At 45.6% G+C, this 22,773-nt stretch overlaps 2 protein-coding genes across 4 annotated transcripts in view; one reads left to right on the top strand and one right to left on the bottom strand.

Annotated features, from left to right (window-relative positions):
• Nucleotides 1–22,773, bottom strand: part of DOCK1 (dedicator of cytokinesis 1) — a 299,358-nt gene that overhangs the window by 142,885 nt on the left and 133,700 nt on the right. The gene's annotated exons all lie outside the window — the stretch shown is intronic.
• Nucleotides 2,560–22,773, top strand: part of INSYN2A (inhibitory synaptic factor 2A) — a 47,343-nt gene continuing 27,129 nt past the window's right edge. The window contains exons 1-3 of one of the 2 annotated variants that reach the window (XM_064514374.1): nucleotides 2,560–2,835; nucleotides 17,191–18,343; nucleotides 19,628–21,630. In XM_064514374.1, coding sequence (XP_064370444.1) covers nucleotides 17,196–18,343; nucleotides 19,628–19,655 — 1,176 coding nt within the window. In that variant the 5' untranslated portion in view covers nucleotides 2,560–2,835; nucleotides 17,191–17,195 and the 3' untranslated portion in view covers nucleotides 19,656–21,630. Of the gene's footprint in view, nucleotides 2,836–17,190; nucleotides 18,344–19,627; nucleotides 21,631–22,773 lie in introns of those variants that run through there. The other variant, XM_064514373.1, reaches the window with a different exon arrangement.

The raw sequence follows: 22,773 nt of genomic DNA, 5'->3' as shown, positions 1-22,773 counted from the left end.
CAACAGTGTTCAAGCCTCCATGTTTCAAATCAAGCAAAACTCACTCTTCTTTCAAGTAAAAAGGGGTAGTAAGAGGCTGTGAAAACATTGGGCTAGTCCTAAGCACTCCCCCTGCACCACAGGGCAGGCACAAAGGACCTGGGCAGCGGTCACCACCTCGCTGGAAGGATAAATCCTTTCCGACGTTTGACATATTGCAACTTAATCGAGATAGGAATTGGAAGATGCAACTAGCACTTTTGATCAGAAAACATGGACTAAAAATGACAATTGTCAAATATGAAAGAAGGTTTGGGATGAAAAATGAGGAAGAAAAAAATATCCTGCAGGAAAGGTCTCCAGCTCTAAGGCCCTCCTGAAGACAGAGTCCGTGCAGCAGCTCTGCATGGCCATCCTCACCCTCAGGGCCAACGCTCACGCGAGGAGCCACCACCGAAGCTGGACCCTGCAAGCGGGACACCATCTCGTGCACTCAGCACCGTGTCAGGTTTTGGTCTTTTCCCTTTTAGTAGGACACTGACCTCAGTCTAAGCCTGCATCTCACCGTACGTTGCACGTTTTGGTGCCTTGCAGGGTAAGCTTAAGTACCAGCTTTGATGCGGACTGTGACAAAGACTTTGGTGTTGGGTATCGTCTTCTCCATGCCGGCATGAGCTGAAACACCTGGCAGGTACCGGGCGCTCCAGCTGCCACGTGCTATTCCCCAAGCTGGAGCTGAGCGAAAACTGAACGCTGTAAAACCAGGCTGTGCAAGGAGAGTAACCTTTATAAACACACACGCACCTCCACATTGGGTGTGAAATTAGCCGTGGGTAAGAAGGATCCCTCGCTGTACCACTTCTCCATTCCCACAGAGAGACCACTAACAATTTATTTTACTGCTCTCAAAACCAGCCTGACCGTTGTATCGCTCAGCCTAAAGGCTGAAGGCAGGATTTCCTCCGCACCCCCCACGTCTGCCGGGAACGACCACCGCAGACCCGAGAGGCGCTCGCCGCTCCTCGGCAAACGTCTGAAGAAAAAGGCAAACGGGAAGGTTACGACGCTCCACGGGAAGGAGAGAAAGAAAGAAAGGTGTACTTTTTATTAGTAAACTATCTTTTTTTCCTTTCCAGTTTGAAGTCAGAACCGCATCTCTCCCTTTTCAAGCATCGCTTTGACACTACATTTCATCACGCAACGCTTGCACTCGGCATCTCTTAAAGGCGGAAAAACTGGCAAATAGGATGGGGAAGTGTCTCCGCTTTCCCAACATATTAATCCCTATACATTTTCATAACAGCATGAATCACGATAATCAGAGATCATATACATTTTTTCACAAAGCATGATTAAAGTGTTCCCACTTACCTGTTATTAATACTTTACACCAAGAGTGTAAATAATTACAGAGGTGCAGGACAAGAAAGTATCTGTCCCACAACCGGCAAGTCCTTTTTTATTCTCTTAAAGTCTAGGTATAGTCACCTGGCTTTATCGATGAGGCCTATGCATAATGCTGTGCAAGAGTAATCAGCTTGGGACAGTGGCCTAAATATGATTATGGGACAGATTTAGGTGTTTAGGTGACAAGAGGGTCCGAGTGACTTCGCTACCCACCGCTGGCCCCTGCAACGAGAGCAAAGCCGGCACCAGGCCGGGTACCCCGAGCCCTTCCACCGCGGATCGGGCCGTCAGTCAGACCGGAGACCGGCGGCTCTCATCGGTGCTGCCGACGGCGACGCGGTGCCGCTACCCGGCCTGGGCGGTGCGCACCCGTGACGCCCGGCTCGCCGGCCAGCTGCACGCGGCGGCAAAGCATGTTTATTAAACAGGAATACCACGGAGAGCCTCCACGGGAGAGCTGACTGACCAACAGCTCCCCAGATGACTTCCCGTGTCCATCACGCCGGCCTGTCTGACAGCTCTGATTAACGAGCTGACCCATTTAATTTTTTTTTTGCACTCATCTGGGCTCCGTTAAGCCCTGCACACGGCGATAACGTGGCCAAAGGGGCGAGGAGCAAAGAGAGGACGCGAGGCTGCAAGCCCCACAAATACCATCGTGTTTGGTAACCCCTGCTGCCTTGTCCAACTGCCCTGCTTTCAACTTGCACGCGTTTTATTCACGGTTTAGAAGCCAGCAGCAGCAGCACCGGCTCGCCACTACCTTGCACGTTTTCCTCCCAAATAAAGCGCAGCTTTCAAACGGGCGCTTTGCGGGAACCCCGGCGCCGATGCCCCCGGCTGCACGGTGCAACCGGGAAACCGGGGTATCTACCACCGGCGGCCACTCGTGCACCGCTTGCAGACGGGTCGCGCTGCGAAGCCGTCAGCGGTGACTTCATGCGGAGGGAAAACCGGGACAACGGAGGGTTTTGAGTGAGGAAGTTGCGCCGCGGGATTGCTAATTTTTTTATTATTATTAATATTATTATTATTTGTTTTTTTCTTTGCGCGCCGCTCCCGCCGCGCCGCCCCGCGCTGCCCCACCCGCCCGCGGCGCCCAGCGCGCAGCTCCGCGGCCCCGCGCCGCCCCCGCCCCCGCCCCCGCCCCCGCCGCCGGCCCCGCCCCGGCCCCGCCCCCGCCGGCCGCGGAGCAGCGCCAGCCGCGCGCCGGGCACCCGCAGCGGCCGCTCAACAAGTCCCCGGCCGCCGCCGCTCCGCGCAGCGCCGCGCAGAGCCCGGGCGCCGGCGGCGGCGGCAGCGGCAGCAGCAGCAGCGCGGCGCGGCCGGCGGCTCCGCGGGGCCGCCCATGCCCCGCCGCCCCGCGCCCCGCCGCCCCGCGCCCGCCCGCGCAGGGGGATGCAGCGCGACGGAGCGGCGCCCAGCTCGGCGGCGCGCTGAGGGCACGAGGTAAGCGCCCCGCCGGGCCCCCGCCCCGCCTCGCTGCAGCGCGGGCGCGTTATGCAACTTGCGCGGCGGCGGAGGGGCGAACGTCGCACTTGGCTCTGGAAAAATACCGCTGCCTTGCGCGGGAGCGGGAGCCGGAGCCGGGCGATGGCTGCGGGGCGCAGGGAGCGCTCGGCTCCTCCGCGCGATGCATGGCCGGCAGCTACCGCCGCCGCTTAACTTGCGCGGCCAAGTCCAGGCGCAGCCTGCCGAAGTGCCCGTTAAACATGGCAGTGCGAAATCGGGGCTGCTTTGCTGCCCGCAACTTGCCATCCAGCAGCTGCGTTAGGAGAAGGCGGCTGCTCGGGGCGCGAGTGGGCATCGCGGCAGTCGGTGGCTCTCCCCGTTTCATACTCCGCTCCCGTCCCCTGCCGCCGGCATCGGTCGCGCACATCTACATTGGCGACGGTGGGAAGATGCAGCAGGGGAACGGGACAAAAGGCAGCAGGCACCGGGCACCGGGGCGGGAGCTGCCGCCGGACCGAGGCCACCGGAGCCGCACGCCGCGGGCGCCCGTCTCGCGGTCGTGTCACCCTCGGCATCGCTGCTCGGCACAGCCTTTACGCGGAGTTACGGCAATACGGGGAAGGGGGATTGCAGGTGGCTCGGGTTTGTTTGGGAGGCGTGTGGCAGGGGAACAGGCAAGCCTTAAAATAAGGACATCTTGCAGTCGTGAAAGCAAAGAGCATCGTGCCTCGCTGCTGCCCTTCCTCCCAGGGGATCTGTCCCGGGAGGACCGTGGTCCCCCTCGGCCACGAGGCAGAGGAGGCAGCGGAGCAGTTTCGTTTGACCTTGCATGTCTAAGCAACTAAAATCCTGCACAACCATCACCGAGGGAAATTTAACTCATCAGGCTCCGCGAGGGGGAAGTTTGCAAAGAGCTGTTTTCCAAATCTCCGAGCGTTGCATTATTTTTCTGCTGAACCCGGGAAAACAGTAGCAAAAGCCCAAGCAGTAACAGGTCAGGTCTCACGTAAATGGGAGGTTTATTCCTCCGTTTAAGCGTTTCGGTGTGGTTACCGGTCGTGTGCACGATGCTGTCAGGAACGCTATATGCATCCGGGCTGAAATCGAGACGCTAGATGAAAAACTACGAGCTAAAAATCACATGACATGTAAGCATCCTAATTGCCATGGCACGTACTCAGTAATTTAGCGAGATAAATTTCCAGCGAACAGATTTATAGTAAAAATCACGAGCATAAAGAATAAGCAACATATTTCCTTACTGCTAGTGCTGAGCCTGTCGGTGCTGCCAGGCTGCTGCTGTCTGTCTGTCTTTACTACACTAATATTGTTCTCCTCAAGTACAAATAACAGCTTGAAGTTAAAAAGTTGGATTTTTTTTTTCCTAGCATGCTAACTATATATAAGCAGACCCAGTGAAAATATCTCCGTGCTCAGCTGTGACTAACTGATCATCCACGGGCTTATTCTATCCAGTGATGACATTTATATTAAGTGATTTCAATAAAATATATGATTTATGTTGCTAATCCAAATATTCATACTGAGCAGTTGTAAAATAAAATTACTGCACAAGAGTTTAAGGTGCTGTTGCATTGAAAGCATATTGCCTTCCTCTAATGGGCTCGCTGCTAAAGGCCGACTCTAAATAAGATTTTTTTTGGGGGGGGGGAAGGACGTCATGATGCCCTTGATGAAAAATATGTGCTCCTTAGGGCTCCACAATTATTAATGATGTTTATTTTTAACAGGATGGTTAAAGTAATTCCAATCTGGAAAGAAATCAGTACCTTTGCCCCCCATTGACAGAGAGGGAAAATAACCAGTTGGGCAGCAGCAGCACAAAGGAAAGTCTGGCTGCCGTCGGGAGGGGACAGCACTTAGCATTCAGCGCCCTCCTGCTAATTAGGCTCCCAAGCAAGTGGCTCGGAGGAGCATCTCGGCGGTGTTTTCGGGTTAACTGTTTCCGCGACAGGGGCGGTTTTGCATGGTGGAGGCAGGGCGCAGAGAAGGAAGGTACGGGGGGAGGCGGCTCGGCGCAGCGAGGATGGGCACCCCGAGGAAGCGGCCGAGGAGCCACGGCAGGCTGACGCGCTCCGCGGGAGCCCGACCTCGCGGCGGCGTGGGCGAGCGGCACCGCGAGCGATTAATAACCATGTTGTGTTTAGCCTGCTCCGGAGAAGGGGAAAAGCAAACCCAGGGATATGATAAAACACTAGTCCTTTGCTGTGACCGGTGCGGTAATGACGGCCAAGGAAACCTGTTAGCTTGCCAAAAATCCCTGCTGAAACGGAAAAGGCACCTCTGCAAGGCAATGGAGCTGGGGCATCTGAAGGCAGCTCCTCGTCCAACCACCGGCAGCTTGGGCAGGCAGAAGTTAGGATGCAGAGTCACAGAAACCATGCATACTTGAGGCGATTACAGTAAATCTAGGATTCTGGGGAACAGGAGAATTTCACGTACAAAACTTGTTTAAATTACCTATTCAAAAGCTCTCATGTCATGCTTAGCACAGCCCCTACTTAAAGAACTGCTTGAAAGTCTCTGCGAGTCATCAAAAACACGTAAGCAACAAATCTGTTTCACAGCATTAATACTCATCTACATTTTTGTGCGCTCAGTTTTCAAACTATATATGCTTTAAGGAAATGCGATAGCAAGCATATTTTCAGGAAGCATCTCAGAGTGGTGAATTCCAGGTTTGGCTTTTTAAAAATTGCAGCTTGCTCTTACTCTGCATAGAAAAATACCATGAAACCTATGAATATACCGGTAAAATTCACCAGGTATTTGCATTCTCAATTATTTTTGAGTACAGAGTACATGATTAGAGCATTCTCTTACTGCAGCAGCACATCACCACTCTGAAGCCAATTTTACTACATTCAGACAGAAAACAGCCACTCTGCTGATCCCTTAATACCTTCAAAATAGTTGTACTCGCCTGTACATTTGCACGGCACCACGTGGTGGTGGTCAGGGCCTTACCAATCGCCTGCTTTTTAGCTAGGCGTACTCAGAGGAGCGTAGAAGACACCTAAGGGCCATTTTCACAGTCTGAATTAAGCTGAGACACATTTACAAGCCCTGGGCCTGGAGGCCTCCAAGCCCTGCAATATATGGGTGAAGGTCAGAGCTTCTTAACACATCCTGACAAGAAGGGATTTGTTCTTACAAAGATGTGCTGAAGCTGTACTACATGGCAGGTTTCAAAATCCACTGATCAATACGTCCGATCATTTGGCCCCCATCTCAGTCCATTAAAAAAAAAAAAAAGTTAAACATCTCACAAGCTCTGTGTCGTTATGGCCATATAGTTGTGCTCCTGCAGCTACTAAACGAGACACGCTAGTGCAGTCCTCTATAATGGTTAATAAGCTAACCAGCAATATGGTCACATACACATAGAAATGCAACCGTATGGCAAGAGCAGACAACTTTATAAGGAAATTTCTATTTGAAATGAGATCTTAATTTGAAATTTCAGAGACTGTAACTAGTAGAATAACACTATTTGAAAATTAAGGAACAAAACAAACCAAAATATTCACCTTGCACTTCATGTTTGGGGGAGCAGAGTGGAGCAACCAGCCAGGACACACAGAGAAACGCTTCGGTTGGCGACTGCAAAAAGTCTTGGACAAACTGCTCACCACACCAGCTTTTCTGCAGAAATGCTACCAGTTCAGCCTCGTGTTTCTAAAAATCTTCGTCTAACGCCAGCTTTTCATTAAACAAGCTAAAAACACAGTCATGCAGTGGACCCACGAACATCTAACCCAGGTGACCTGCTTTAGCAAAATCTACAGGAGCAGTGATACGGCCTGGCACACTTGCTTCTTAAAACAAACATTTCTGAAGCCCTCTGCAAACCTCCTCCTCGTGCTTGACTTGTCTAGGGCTCCCCCGTCCCTTCCCACTGGTCTGGTCTTTCTCAGCATCCCTCTTCTGCTCCGACAAATGCTTTCCCCCTCATTAACTTCCACCTGGACAGCCTGCTCCTTTGGATGCAGGGCTGAAGCTCTCTCCTTCTCCAGAGAGACCATTAACTTCTTTTTCAGTAGTCTACACCATCTAAAGACATTTTCCTCCATCTGTATTTACTTTTTTTCCATTTTACCTAGTACAGGAATTCCTTCTTATTTGTACTGAAATAATGCTGATAAAATCCTGACCTTAACAGTTTTTTGTGACATCTGAGAAGGGAAGCAAATGTTTTGTCTTATTTTTGCATTTCCATGATTGCACTATATTCTTGTAAATAATGCCAACGCAGTTACAAAATTAAGCTATTAAAAAAAATATGAATGAAGATCACTCTATATTGCCTAAATGAGGAAGATGCACCAAAAAATAACAAAGCAGGATTTAGAAGTTTTGTGCTCATCTCATTCTTTTCCTCCCTGCTTGTTTTACACCAGGCCTTCCTCACCTCTTCATTTTCTTTTAACCTTCAGGAAAAACACAGACACCTTGTCCGTGGTTCAATTGAAGAAAAGACACATTCTGAAACAAGTCATAACCGTAAAACTTAAAGCAGTAAAAGCTTTGCCATACAGACAAAAAAAAAAAAATCCGGTATGTTTTCTAATTGCTTAGAAAATTGTGATTTTTGTACTCAGGCCCAGTTTTGACCAGCATTACGAGACCAGCATAACTTAGATGTGCACATCCTATTTCCATAGCGCCCTAAGCAATGGGGACTCCAAGTCTTGTTAAATTTCAGAGAGACCCATAAAACAAAATGCAGGGGAAAATTCGCCATGCAACCACAACTTGGACAGCTCTATCCAAGCTGTCTGTAAATGGGTTGGTTTTGGAAGCGGTAGATACCCAAGCTTAATCACAAGGAGAGCCCAGGCCCACTGAGGACTTCCAGGAAAATCACAGCGGTTCACTCGCGCGGAGCTGCCAGGCTCCAGCACTGGGACGGGAAACGTGGTTCAGCGCTGACACGAGTTACGTGGCCCCAGCGAGCCTCACGCATTGGGACCGTGCTGCAGCGCTCTTCAAAACTGCAAAGGAGGTTGTATAGTGCTCGATACAAAACCGCTCAAGTAGGCGTGGATTGCGAACCGTAGCCTAAGAAGATCGGCAACACAACAAGCGGTTTGGGTCTGGGTAGCTGCTTCTTGGCAGGAAAAGCAAGGAAGAAGAGGCAATTCAGTCAAAGTAATGATGTTTGGGCATTTACATGCAAATAAGGAAGGAAACTTATAGCAAGCCCAATTTCTCCTTCAAACCAGTAGCAATTGGTTGTTCATGCCCATTTTGCTATTATGTTCACTATTTTCTCCTGCAAATATAATGGGAAATGAATGAGGAGATACAAGTAAAGAAATTTAAGTTACGAATCAGTTCAATACATTTTTGTGCATCAAGGCCATCAGCAAATAAAATACCGCAGTATCTCTGAGGGGCTGACAAACGGACAGACAAAACATCCACATGCTGGAGAGCGTAGTTCAGCAGAAATTACGCTTGAACTGTCTGTTAACGCTGATAACATTGATCCATTCTGCAGACTGGGCCTAAGTGCCTGAATTCAGGATGAATCTGTGTATTTTAGGCAGTCTTAGCTGCACAAGTTGGTGGAGGAAAAGTGTATTGTATTCTTACATTCACACTAGTGGTAGCACTGAACACAAAGCCACAATAAAAACAATGCAAATTATCTGACTAGGAGGCAATTCTGGTGCCTGGAGCTTTGTTCAGGCAATTCTTATTAATAGTACGGGAGTTCTCAGCTACAATCCTACACTTTCAGATAAGCAGAGTATATAACTCAAGCTGACAAGTGGGGATATGAATATTCTTAGAGGATATTTAATTAGGTTAATACACTTTCCAGTCATTCACAGCATAAAATAATCTGTTCTAAAATACTACCATCAGATTATTTATTTCCAGGTCTCTCTCCAAATTGTCTCCCGAGTCCACAAAAACGGAAGGCAATCTATTCCACTTCTCTGCACTATCTTTGCACGCTCTCATTGCTTTCCTCTTCCGTCCTCCGTACAGTTCTTCCCAAACTGGGTCCAAAACCTTTTCCATGGTGACCTGGCGCTAGCCTGTTTGCATCTGCGTTACCTGTCGGTTCTGAACCTCCTCGGTTCCACGCTGAGGAGAAGCTCAGGCTTTTGGACTTGGGATCTGGGGAATTCGCACCGAGTTTCAAGTTTAAGACAACCTCCTCTCTCATCTGAGTTTGTGGCTCTTCATGTTATTTTTTTTTCTAAAGCATCTCAGAACCAGCTTTCATGAAAGAAGTTTTACAAAATTGGAGAGCACACATATCTACAGTATAACAACTGAAGAACAGCTTTTTGCTGTACCGATTTCACTTTTTTCAAGTAATGAGGATTTTTGTACCATCCTTTGCCATCGCAGAAGTCAACATCAGCAGGCTCAGGTCTAACTCTACATTGTTAATTTACAATTTCAGCAGAGCCAGAAGCATGTGAACCCAAAACCCGTTCACACATGTCTTCCTCAAGAAAGTGAAAATTGCACGGCATTTCTTTCCTGGTGACGGCTGACAACCTGGAGTGGAAATACAAATCTCCTAGACTGAGGCTATTCATCAGTTAATATCCTGCTACAGATGTCAGGCTCTGGACCCGAATTACCCACATGCATTTTTTAAGCGCTGCTTCACACAGTCCTCGTGCGTGTCTGTGCTCCACCGTAATCCCAGCGGAAAGAGCCGACAGTGCTCCGGTGCCTTGCGGCATGAAATGGAAGATGCAAGACTGAAGTACGGAGCTGGGACCTGCTTGTCGGCCTTTCTTTACCTACCCAACATTCATACAGCTAAGATGAAAATGAAAATAAGCTACATTTAATGCAGATGCTTGAGGTCTAGAACTGTGCTCAGTGCCTACTGCCCCGATCACCCTCTCTAGAGGTCTGGCACTTCTGCAATGTGTTGGCCTAAGCTAAAGAGCAGAACGGCTCTGTCTGTCATCATTTGTTTTTGGGTTTTTTTTGCACCCACAAGAACTACTGATGTTTACTGAGAACAGTTAAAAATTAGTATTAGGCAATACTGCAGATAACAAACTGACATCAAGCTTTTATTTCTAACAGCTTGCTATGTAAATTATTTAACGGAGAGTCCCATAAAAAGCCTCCCGCTGAAGTACGCTGGCCTTTGGACTCCTGTAAGTCAGCAGAGCATGTGCAGAACTAGTGGTTCCTCCACCCAAACCAGGACACCTTCATTGCTCTGCCCCGAGGAGCATCGGGTGCAGCACCGGCAGGACAAGGCGGTGCAGACCCGCGTGGCCCAGCCGTGCTGGTAAACTCGTCCTCCAGCTTTCACAGAAACAACAAGCCACGTAACCGAGCAGGAAACAACCAGGTGCCACATGATCATATTTACCCCAGAGGAACACTTTCAAGGCAATGAAGAAGCTACCATGTGTCATCATCGTAACCAGATGACTGGCAGATCCAGTTTTGGAAATTATACCATCCCCACCGCCGTGCACTGCGTTATTTCGAAGTCCGGCAACCCCCAGCTGCTCCTAGCAGCAGAATCTAACACCTGAAAAACCAAAGGCTCAGTCTAAGCTAGTAGGTTCCAGCTTTGTTCCCATCCGTGCAACCTCTGAAGCTTCTTCCAGGGAAAATATAACCGCCCTTTGTAAGCTGCCGTTCCACAGGCCGCCGGGCAGCACCCGCAGGCCTCTTCTCTGGCCTACGTAGAAATAACGTAGGCGAGAAAGCCCAAAGCGTCTCCGGACCACAAGCTGGAAAGCCCTGATACAGGCAAACGGTGGGAATGCTCTGTAATCGTTGGAGGGGTGCAAACTTCTCAAAGCAATAAAGTTGTAAGGCTACAGCAATTTACCCTCTACTTGGTAAAGTACAGAATATGTAAATGCAGCAATAAGAGTGAAATTCAGTATTGAGCAATAAATAAGGAAATTCAGAGCAAAAAAAATGAAGTTCAATGCCTAAGGGTTTCAAAACAGATTTAAAAAGAAAAAAGTATTAGTTTGACATTTACCGTAATTGCTAACTCTGTTACTTTACATGAGCAATTCTGATACAGGGACGACAGGCTGGTCTACCACACCACTTTTGTGCATCACTAGAATATAGTGGGAATTTTTCCTAATAATATCCATCTACAGATGGATATTACTTTAAACACAAGAGTTCCACATATAAGCACCCTTGAATGTATCTGGCACTCATATTTGATCCTCACACTTGCATATTAAAACTCCACAAAATATTCATATCACAGGAGAAAAGTCTCTGCCAACAACTAATAACTGGCTAAGATCATTGATATCTTCTAGCTTTTTTTTTTATTATTCAATCTGGTTTTGTTTACTGGACATTGCTTACAACTGGTCTACAATTAGGACACTACCGCATGATTTTTAAGTTTGTATCTTAACATGGTCAGTTAATCTAACAATTAGATTCCTTTCAAAAGACTGAAAATACTTCTGTATAAATTGAGTAAAAAATTATAATGTCTGAAAGTGGGAAAATAACGACATGGTATTAACAACACTCTAGTTGACTCAAAAATAAGAAAAACATTTAGATGACACATATATCACCCTTAGATTGCTATTACTAGTGTATGCTATGGTATATTTAGAATTAACATAAAGCTTGGGCTTCTACCTTAAGTTTTTTTATAGGAAGTAAATTCAAGTTTTTTTCAGATGTTTGTTTTTAACAGTAAATGCCTATTCTTTTCCTCAGTGGACTTAAAATAAGGCTCATGGGCATCAAATAGTTTTTGAAAAACAAGCATGCATTATTAAACTTTACTGTAATATTTAGACATACAAAAATAGCACACGGGGCAGGGGAGACTTCTCATGAGAAAGTATTGCCTTGATATCTTTAGAAGCCTAAAGACATTTCATATCACTAACCACCTTTCCTTTACCTGGTAAACCCCAATTATTTGCAATCCCTTGCATTATGTTTACTTTAAGCTATTAAATATATGCATAAAAATCTTTGTAATCTTAGTATGTGCACAGAAGTTTATAGCTACCGTCTCTACAGCCTTCATTTGGCCTGAAGATGCACAGACGGGAATCTGTGCCTTTCCTCCACATCTGGAAACTGGAATCTTTCATCCACTCTGATTAATCTATTAACAAATTCATTTTTAAATACATTACTAAATCATAAAACTCAGAAATCAAATTTAAATTATAAGGTAAGCAACAAATCTACTTTTTCTTCATTAACAAATCAATTTGGAAATTCAGCAGCGTAATTCACCTTACAGTGCCATGACTTTGCAGAGTTCTGCATTAGGAGTGGCAGTGCCGCAAAGATTCCCATATATACTTAAGTTTTTCCTGCCGACACTGATTTGAACAGGACAGCTCAGTACCCACTGAGCTCCTCCTAACTAGCATGCGAATCACAAAATAGGCCTCTTTCCTAGAAATGTGCATGCCATTGCTACATACTGAGGGAAGGAAATCTGGACAACATCACTAAATGAAGAATTGAAAGGGAGGGATTCATGTAGATGAATAAAACATGCTATGGGAACCTGAAATAATAAAGAAGGTGGTTTCTATGACTTACCCTGAAGAGTGATTTACTGACTTAAGGCTTCTCTGTGCATCCCTTTTTTATAATTATTATTTAATAGATTATTTCCATATTCAAACATAAGGGAACACTGCTTAAGGGTAATCAACCACAAGTTTAAAAACAAATCAAGGCTAGAAAATGAAAAATCAGCTCCGTGATCGCTTAAATATTTAGCTTAGCAAATCAGGTCATGCAGTCAGGGTTTGTTCTTAGTAATTATAGACGAAGAAATTACTTGTATTATCTGTATTTCATGGGCACCTGGAGCTAAACCCCAAACCCAAGCATTTCCGAGCCCACTGACAGAGTAAGCCGTAAGCTTTGCAGTGCTCGTGCAAGCAGGGAAACTGCATCTCGGGAGTTTCCTAAGGTACCACAAAGCCCAGCAGTTTGCATCGTATTTCCCAGTCGCACATTTGTATGCCAGTCTCTGCTTGTATTCCAGAAAGCACCACAGGCTTGAGTAATGGCCAGGAGAATTGCAGAGAAATCATGCAGGCAGAGGAAACAAATTGAGATTTCTTTTTCCAATCTGCCGGCCCCAGTCCGGGCTGTGCCCACGGCATGCTCTCCTGCTCCCCGGGAAATCAATACGAATTTTGCGCTAACTTCGGTGGGAATGGGGCAGACCTCTAGCACGGTCAGATCGCGAATACAGGTTAAACGATTAAGCAGGCCTCCCAGAAGAGTGTGTTGTAGGTGGTAATGCCTAAGTAAGCGAAAATTGAAGTCAACACCTTGTCCAAAAAATAAATGAAACAAAACAAAGAACTCCCACATAAACTTTTCTGCGATAAATATTAACTCCCAATCAACTGCTTTCTCAACTGCTCTATCAGATGTGCACATAGGGTTCTCCTTGGAGACACCAAGGACTGAGTAAGACTTAAAAAAAAAATCTAGTTCTTTTGATAGTTATCATTCTTAATCACAGGTATCTAGAAAATGATGAGTCCAAGCTACCATTGAGAACAGAAACCTCTAGATTAGCTAAATCACTCAGGCTAGTGCAGGTGGAAAAGGGAGAGAAGCATTTCTGAAGAATCAATTTATTGGCTATTAAAGGCACTTAAAATTAACTGCATCACAGACTATACTACATCATTTATCTTATTTCCATTCTGTAAAATATCATCAGGCTCCTGCTTTCATCTGTATTAAAGACTCAATTAATTTTGTCTGGTATGTCATTCCAAACTAACCCAGTGATCTGGCGTTCCCAAGGATTAGGGGATCTGAAAATTGAGCTAGCGTCTTCAATTCAGAGGTGTGCTAACAAAATATCAAGCCAGTACTTCAGAGTAAATCCACTGTGCTGGTGGATCCCGTTGTCAAATAACAAAAGTCATGACTCCAGGAACTTCCAGAGCAACAGGGAATCCTAGGAGACATTTTCAGTAGGTGACTTCCAGAGGTAAAAAGCAGTTTTTGTAAGCTGCTTCCGAAGTGTGTCCACCTATCAGACATAATTACTGAATATTTCACATCTAAGTGCAACCTATTTCATATTTGCTGCAATTCCTTAGCAGTGCAAGAACTCACATTAGCAGATGTGAAAACTAATGGACACAGCGGCTATCATCTTTGTGTATTCATTTTTTCAGTAAACTCATTAGTTTAGCAGATCATTATGGAACACTTTCATAAATATGGAAATAAGTGCAGAGGGTTTGGTTTCAGTGGTAGTTTTTTACAATGTATTTTAGCACTGTACATGTTATGTCTGCCAAATTTCAAGCTGACTGACGGTTTGTATCTTACAAAGCATTTCATTACTCATTACAGCATTCTGATTTTCCAGCTTTATATATTAAGATAGGTAGATAGATATTTATATTTCCTACCATCGGCATCTTTGGAAGCTGTCAACCACTGGGGCAAACCAGTCGGATACAGAATATGTCACAAATACAGGCATATCTTCATTGCTTTAATGTTTGTTGCAATGAAGGTATAATCCAAAGCAGAAAATATAGGATGCTATTATTCCCCACAAAGCTTGACTAACCCCTTCTTTTGGCGCTCCTCTGGACCAAAAACTCCCTAATATTCATTAGTTCATTTTTTTCCTGCAAAAACTACCATTTGTTTGTACATCATGGATTAAAGGCATACAGATAACTGGACTGACCCTAGCCTGCCAGTAAGGTGCCAAGGACAAGAGACCACTGTAACTTGAAGTTTTTTAGTGTGAAAACTACTACATAGCAATGCTAGATTTCATTATTTGAGAGGTTTTGTCCCCAAATCATCTCTCTTTTTGCTCTCTCCACCCTTTTCCCCTACCCCCTCATACTCAGGTTGGATGTTTCTCATCCAGACTCAGGTAGGAACTTCCCCTTCTAAAAGGGCAGTTTCTCATCACACTACCTGCACGTGACAAATGAGTTAAAAAAACAAAACAAAAAAAAACAAAAAAACACACACACAAACTATACAGATTTTGGAATACTTCAGTTAGTTGTTTACAAATTCCTGGAGCCAGGGAAATAAAACATGACAAAATCTAAGCAATGGCAGATTTGCCCAGGAGGTTTGGAAAGCAACAAGCTAACACAGGAGGCCGAGTCCGCTGCAAGGCTCAGGATGCCCCGTCTGTGCCGCGGCAGCCAGCTCACACCCCGCTCTCTCCAGAAGAAAAGGCGGCGAAAAAATTGGCTGCCGTGCTGCTAGGGTCCCTGGCTGGAGCGGTTAAGTTTTGCTCTTTCTAGATGGCAGACTTTTTCCCTTTATCGCACAATGCCATTTAGAGAGAGAACAACGTTTCACCCCTTCTCAGGCTAAACTTCCTAACAGGACTTTGAGTGAAAAATAGCCTGGAAACTGAAGTTCTGCCACGATCAAACTTTTGTGTGACCATTCGGAGCTAACGTGTAAGAAATATCTCAAAAGATAAAAGGCAATATAAAGAAGATTACAAGTTCAGGCCGAAGCACTCAGCCAAGACCTAGATCTCCCTGCCTGGCTTTGACACTGAAGGAATATTAAATTCAGCGTGTGGATAACTGGATAACCTCCTTTCCAAGTGTAATGGACCACTGCTCCCAGGAAACCTTGCAGTATACAGGTCGTCTGCCGTGCACACTCAGGCGTGTTAGGAACTTCTGGAAAATGGTTTTAGTACTTTTTTTAAAAAAAAACTATATACTTTAAGTTTTCCATTGCAAATGGCTTCTCAATTGTGTTTTCCTAAATGAAAACTAAGTATAGAGTAGCCATAAGAATTCACTCCCTGGTGCCACTGGGGTTGATTTTTAAAACATGACCCTGTTGTGGCACTTAACTCTTCAAGAGTTTCAGACTTCTTACATTTTTGATAAAATTATTTTATTCCATTAAATATTTCAATTACAGTACCTGAAAGTCCCTTTACTCATATTACATTGTTCTCTGAGTCCCTCTGAGAGTACATCAGCATTTAAATAGGGAACGCGTGCAGACTGCTTGATTTAAGTGGGAATTTGGTAATTTGGCAAATCTCAGCATTAGAGAGAAATCTGGGCAATAGGAGACTAAAGTGACAACTTTCAAGTGAGGTGTAAAAACGAGGTCTTAACCATTCATGGTTCCTACAGATCCCAGGTGATCCGTACAGAGATAGAGCTGTTGTTTTTCCGCTACGTGCCGTGTTAAGCAGTTGGCATCTTTTCATCCTCGAGGAGGTGCTTCTGTTTCAATAGCAGAGTAGGTCATTTCTGTGAATCACAGTTGCCTTTTTTTCCTTTTTCTTTCTAAAGTGCTTTAGGAACCTTTGGGATGAGGAGCTCTTTTTATAAAGGCATATTAATGCTTCTAGTGAAGGTTGGGTTGTTCTGCGTTTAAAGCAAAACCTTGATTTATGCACTGTTTGCTTCTGCTACGAACTTCCATAGCTCATAATCTTTATGCACACAGCAGCACCAACCACTTGCTAACAGTAATTAAGCTTTATCCAGATTTTAGGTTAAACTATGAGGCAGATTAAATAAATAAGTAAACACACAGAGAATACCTAGACCTCTAATGACAAATTAAATAAACTCCTTGTAAAGATGCAGAGTATATTACACAGAGAAGTGGGGTTTGTAAGCGCGAGCGTTGTTAAAAGCAGTATCACAGCCTTGCTATTAAACGTTTGCATCAAAGGAGAATTAAAGGCAATCAGGACTATATGCTTTGCACAGATAGCCTTTTTATTCATTTTCCCCAGACTTTTTTTTATTAATTTTGAAGTAAATTTCTATGACTGGCTTCCTGACAGCTTAAGTTCCCCTGCAGAGGGGTCAGAATGGTGAACCAGCACCATCAATCAGGCAGCAGCAACGTTGCCTACAGTCTGGAAAGAGGTCTACAGAGAAGTCCTCGGCGCAGCTCTGGAGTGCCACAAAAACTATTGTTTGGTTTTTTGTTTGGGTTTTTTTTTGGTTTTTTTGTTTTTACGATATGTAGATACCATGCTTTGTGACCCTGCAGAAGTCTCAGCCTATTTACAATCCAATCTCCCTGGCTATAAAACAGGAATTACCTATATTTAACCTCTCTGGGTAGCAGAATGTTTTAATAAATCCCCAAATATACTGAGATAAAGAGGCACTATTTTTCTAGCAAAAGACTGAAGTCTAATATCAAGGATTATGACTTAATTAAAAGAATCAAGCAAAACCGCTGTGAGGGGCAGATGTTTCCGTCAAAGCCCGGGAAGCGTTCTCATAGCTTGCAATATATTTGAGCTAAATCAGTATTTCTGTTGTAACAAAAGGCTTTTTGAACTGTTTTTGCACGCAGGCATCATGGTGAGTAAGGAGCCCAGCAAATGCCTACTCACCCCCTCGGAAAGCGAAGTCGAGCCAGCAGCTTCGCTCGCCTTGGAGATGAAATACGCACTGGATCCCAATCGGCAGATTAAGAAGAGAAACAAAGCCCTCCAGGTGAGGTTTAAAGATATCTGCGAGGCCCAAAACGAACAGCGGGACAAGCAGCTGTCTACGATACAGGACACGGACAAGAGAGAAGCGAAGCCCATTTCTTACAAAACGGCTTATCGTAAGTACATGACGGTGCCTGCCCGACGGTCGATCCCCAACGTCACCAAGAGCACAGGAGTCCAGACTTCCCCGGACCTTAAAAAGTGTTACCAGACGTTTCCTTTGGACCGGAAAAAAGGGAATATCATTAAAAGCGCCTCGGCCGTCGACACCTTCAAGAGCCAGAACAACGGATTTCTGATCGACATCAAGGACAAGGACAGCAGGAGCTCGGGGGAGGCTCTCCAGCGCAGCAAGAAGGGCGGCAGCCTGCAGACGGCCGAGTTCATCTCCCACGCGACGGAGCGCGCGGCCCGCGGCCCCGAGCCGTGGGGCCGAGCCGCCTGGCACGGCTGGGCCAAGGAGCCGCCGCCGCGGGACCCCGAGCGCCCGCCGCGGGAGCGGGCCGAGGCCGCCGCGGGGCCGCCGGGCGGCGAGGAGCCTCCCCGGGCAGCCGCCGCCGCCGCCCCGGGCAGGGTGTTTAAGACGGAGGTGGCGGCTCTGTATCTCCCGGCGTCGCAGGGCGCGCAGCCCGAGCTGCGGCAGCTCGCGGCCGAGGCCGCCTGGGCGCTGTGCCCCGCCGCCGAGGAGGGCAGGAAGCGGACTGCGCGGCTCAACGGCGTCCAGCCGCCGGCGGACGCCGCGGCCTGCTCGGCGCCGGCGCGGTGCCCGGCGGCCGAGTGCCGCGACCAGGCCCTCGAGGCCAACGCGGCGCCGGCGGAGGAGGCCCGGCCTTGCCAGCCGGCGGTGGCGGCGAGCGAGGAGTGCCAGCAAATCGTGCCTCACACCGAAGTGGTGGACTTGAAAGCACAGCTCCAGATGATGGAGAGTCTGATCAGCTCGAGTCAGGAAACCATAAAAGTGCTGCTGGGGGTCATACAGGAGCTAGAGAAAGGAGAAGCGCACAGAGAAGGGTGAGTAGGAGCTGCCGCCTTTTAAATGCTGCCTTTATTTATTTTTTTTTAAAGCGAATCCGGCCCTGAAGTTTGCAAATGTAAATTTGTGTCAGCGGTCGCATGTTCCTCCCCAGGACACCAACAGGTTGCACTTTGTAGTTCTCTCGTGTACTAATTCTTCCTCCTTTAGAGAGAAGTCCTACAGAAACCTGCACATAAAAATCAGCAGATTTGTTACCTTCTAATTTTACTTGAATATAGCTAGGTAGTTACTTAATGAAAGACCTATAGTAGCTTTTCTGTGCAGCTCTGATGAATTAACGCCCCAACCTGGCGCAGAGCTGCGCACCTTCCTCCAGCGAGCCGTTTCCCAAGACGGGATTATCCGCCGGCTTTTCCATCAGCCGCTTGCATTAACCGTAATACCTCACGTGGCGTAACAATCATAATTCTGTAAGAGACTTATGTTTTTAAGATTAAGGGATATTATTACAACCCTTAATATAATCCCATTAATGGCATGTGAATCTTGTTTGTTTTACTTTCAGCTCCTGCATTTTTAATCATATTTCTTCCAGTGCAAATTTCAATGAAAACCTTGAATATCAAGTCTCCCTTGTAGCATTCACACTATCTGATAAATGCCAAACTCCTGAGCCCAGTTTTGTTTATCCTTACCTTACTTAAATCTACCTACGTGCATTCCAAATAACTTCTTACAACATTTAGTCTTTAGCTAGATATTTCAACCTCTATACTTTTGTCTTTTTTTTATTACTATCTTAACAAAAGCATTTAAGACTTACTTGCTTTAACTTACTAATTTTATTCAATCGATGCACTTCAAAATGCATGTGCACTGTTTCTGTGTTTTTATAAACTTCTATAATGAAATCGTAATTTGATAGAAGAAACCTGGATGCTAAGATTTGACAGCCATAGATAACCCTTGCTACTCTATTTGAAGCAGTACATAGCTTAATTTCAGTCAAAAAAGTACATCTTAGATTTAACTCCTTTTTTTAGGAATGTAGAAAATACCTTGTTAATCCTAAAGTTTCAAAATGCATTTCATGAGAAGTGATCTTAACTGTTAGACAGTGTTGTCAACACAACCTTACCATTTTTAGTTTGTTTTACGGATGGTTATAGTATTTTTAGAAGATCTTGTTAGTGCCTGAATCTTTAGACTGGGAAGCTTCTTCACCTAGCTGCAAGGAACACAGGCTTACTACTTACTACTACTACTTCTTTTTTTGAGTAAAAATAATTCAGTATTTCTCTGATTTTGTTAACTTATAGAAATTGCAACAGAATTAGAAAGAAGTGACGTGCTGCTTATCAAATCACAAAACACCGAAAGATATTTCATCATTACTCATCCCCTGACCATCCAGAACCGCATGTGTGTGCACGAACACACATACACACACAGTCATCTGCTATGAACACCAGCACTCTCTCCATACATTTTCATATCAATTTTCACCCTTTGCCTAAAGACTCAAGAGCAGACCCCCCAAATATATATATATTTTTTTCCTTTTCACATAATTGGACCCATTCAAAGTAGCCAACATGAGGACTGCACCCATGCCTTCAGCACAAAGGGGATCTCGCCCAAACTCGTGTCTTCAGGTAGTCCTTTGGAAGCTGTCAACCACACAAAGCCTTCGCCAACTGCTGTCCTAAAGTAGTGGAAATCAGTCTGCGCGCTCCACTTCTTCACAGTATCTTTACTGACTCTCATGTACACACGGACTTGTGTGCGAGTCTGCAACACTAATTGTATTTGATCACAAAGAGACTACTTATGACTCCTCTGCTCTTCCCCCCCGCGTGGGCTGCCCTGGCTATGGTAAAATGATGCTTCTTCACCACTTAAAGACTCATCACACATTTTAAAATCATTTCAAACATGTCCTGTGGTGTGCAAGAGGCTGTTAAAACGTTTTTACTGATTAGCTGACGTTAATTGTGAAATCACACCAGTGGCGCCTACACCAGTGGCCGAGGCTAATCATAAAAATTGGAGGCATATCATCTACAAACCACAGCGAGACTCAGATGAGGGCTTTGTTTCTTTTCAAGAGCAGAAAAAGGCTTCTCCTCCTTAACCCGCTTTCAGCTGCGCTTCCACGTGCCCCCGGCATGTCCTCAACACGCCTCCTCCCAGCTAGACGTGAGGGCTGCGGAGCCGGGGCGGGAGGGGGAAGGTGCTGACAGCAGATGCAGCCTTGTGTATGTTCTCTCGTTTTAGGAATTATGTTCTAGATCCATCTAGTTGTATTCAGTTTTGTTTTTCCCCCAGCCTAGGTGATCTTGAAAGAGATTAGATGGCAGCCACATGCAAGGAACATTTCTCTTCTCCACTGGCCATACTCCACAGCCGAAAGGACGTTCTGCTCTCATGCAAGGCACCACTGCGTTATTAACACCAACATCTTCACCCCAAATATAAAAACTAATAGGTTGCCCCATCCTTTTATTCTAATAATTCTTCCCCATAATTGCATTCAGTTCTACAATATTTTTTGCCAGAGCGACCAACTAATGTCCCTGCTAACCCTTAGGTAACTTCCCAGTGCTCAGCTATCGGTATTTTTCCCCTTTTTAATCAGGTGTTATGTCAGTTTATAACAAGAAATTCAATAAAGTATTACTGCTGCATGTCTGCTTACTAAAGCACATGCAAGCCTTCCATCTACTGAAACCGTGTTCTGTGCTTATAGCACTCTGCTAGTTTTCTTTTGTATATTAAATTCCTTACAGTAACACACATCAAGAAACACCACAGATTGCTGACAAAAAACAGCTTAATCTCTCAGTCAGATTTTCCTCCCTTCAAGAAAATCAGTGTTGTTTAAGTGCTGTTGTAGTGCCATGGGACTAGTGCTCAGGGGATTCATTTTCTCTAATATGCTGTAGGTCTTGAACTGCTATTACTGCGATTCATCACTAAATGAGTCTATGCCAGGAAAAAATGTATCAGTACCTCTGAAGATAGTAGTATTGTCCTTTGGGTGAATATCATCCACGTATACTTTTTAAAACGTCAGTACTACATTATCTCCAGTTAGCAACGACATGCAGCACTCGGCTCTGCTAAAAAGCAGCCGAAACCCAGCGGGAGCAGAGCAGCAGGGACGCCAGACGCGGGGCCGAGGGCTCGCTCCGGGGATGCACCAGGACCTCCCTCCCTCTCATGGGGTCGGGACCCATTTGTTATTCACAGAGTGCAAAGTCCAGGCCGTCAGGAAAGCCAGCTCTTCTCACCAGGCACTGCGTAGTTTTAATGCATTACATCTACCTAAAGAACACGTAGGAGATCTTTTTGGCAGGGTGGGGGGAAGGGAGGAAGAGGAGGGAAGGGAGGAAGAGGAGGGAAGGGAGGAAGAAATCGCTATGGCTAGCGTGCAACCCCACCCCAGATCAAAGGAGATTATTAAAACTGTGTATTTCATGCAGGTATCATTATTTATTCATCTCTGGCAAAGTGGTAATTCTATTTTTATGTAGAAGCCTCTACAAAAACTTCAGAAAAAACACACCACAGCAAAAGGTGTTCAACAACATGCGCGTTAGGTCATGCATGAACAGAGGAAACAGCTACAGCTTCAGTTCAGACTTCTAGCTCATAAAGTGGGCAAAAACATGCTGAATATTGCATGATGCAAAGCACAGCTTTGAAAAACACCACCACAGGTTTTTGCTCTGGATAATGCTTGCTTTATCATCTAGTAAACTAAAAACAGTCTCTATAAATTGTAGACTTATTTGTCTATATTCAAACACACCGCATTCAGTTTATTAAGCCAAATTCTGCTCCATTACCTGTATGGAGCCTCACTAAGGCCAATGGGATCGAAAGCAAGCTGTAAATCAGTAATCTCCAAACCTGGCTAACCCAGTACCACCTTTCAAATATGCAACTGGAGCATTCAGAAGATGAACAAATAATTGAAAATACTTTGCAGTTGGAGAACAGCAATAACTTCAAATCCGTAACATGAAAAGTAACGGTAATCAGGACCCCTCTCATTATGCAGTAAATCACTTATTTTAAAGTTCTCAGTTTACCATATAAAAATACAGCAGCAGTATTTGGACTCTGATAGGCCAAACGCTGCACATTAGACAAGAGTGGAATGAACCATATTCAGAGAGAGTTTATATTCGTTCGTTAGCAGACAGTGGCGCAGGGGTTTTCAGAGCCCTTAAACGTGCCTGAAGCAAGCAGGATGAGACGACGTCTGCAGCACAGAAAGCTCCTCCAAAGAGGCTTTGGAAGTTTGTATTTTCCATGGACAGAATTTAAATGCCATTTCACATTTCCTTCCAATTAATACTGGATGTTTGTGTCTATTTTCATTTCTAAGCAGCACCTAACAAAACTGCACGTTAGGATGCATGTTTAAACCAAAAAAAGGGGAGAGCTTTGACGAGTG

Source organism: Dromaius novaehollandiae, chromosome 6 (genome assembly GCF_036370855.1).
Source record: "Dromaius novaehollandiae isolate bDroNov1 chromosome 6, bDroNov1.hap1, whole genome shotgun sequence".
Lineage (NCBI taxonomy): Eukaryota > Metazoa > Chordata > Aves > Casuariiformes > Dromaiidae > Dromaius > Dromaius novaehollandiae.
This window is presented reverse-complemented; position numbering and strand designations above follow the sequence as displayed.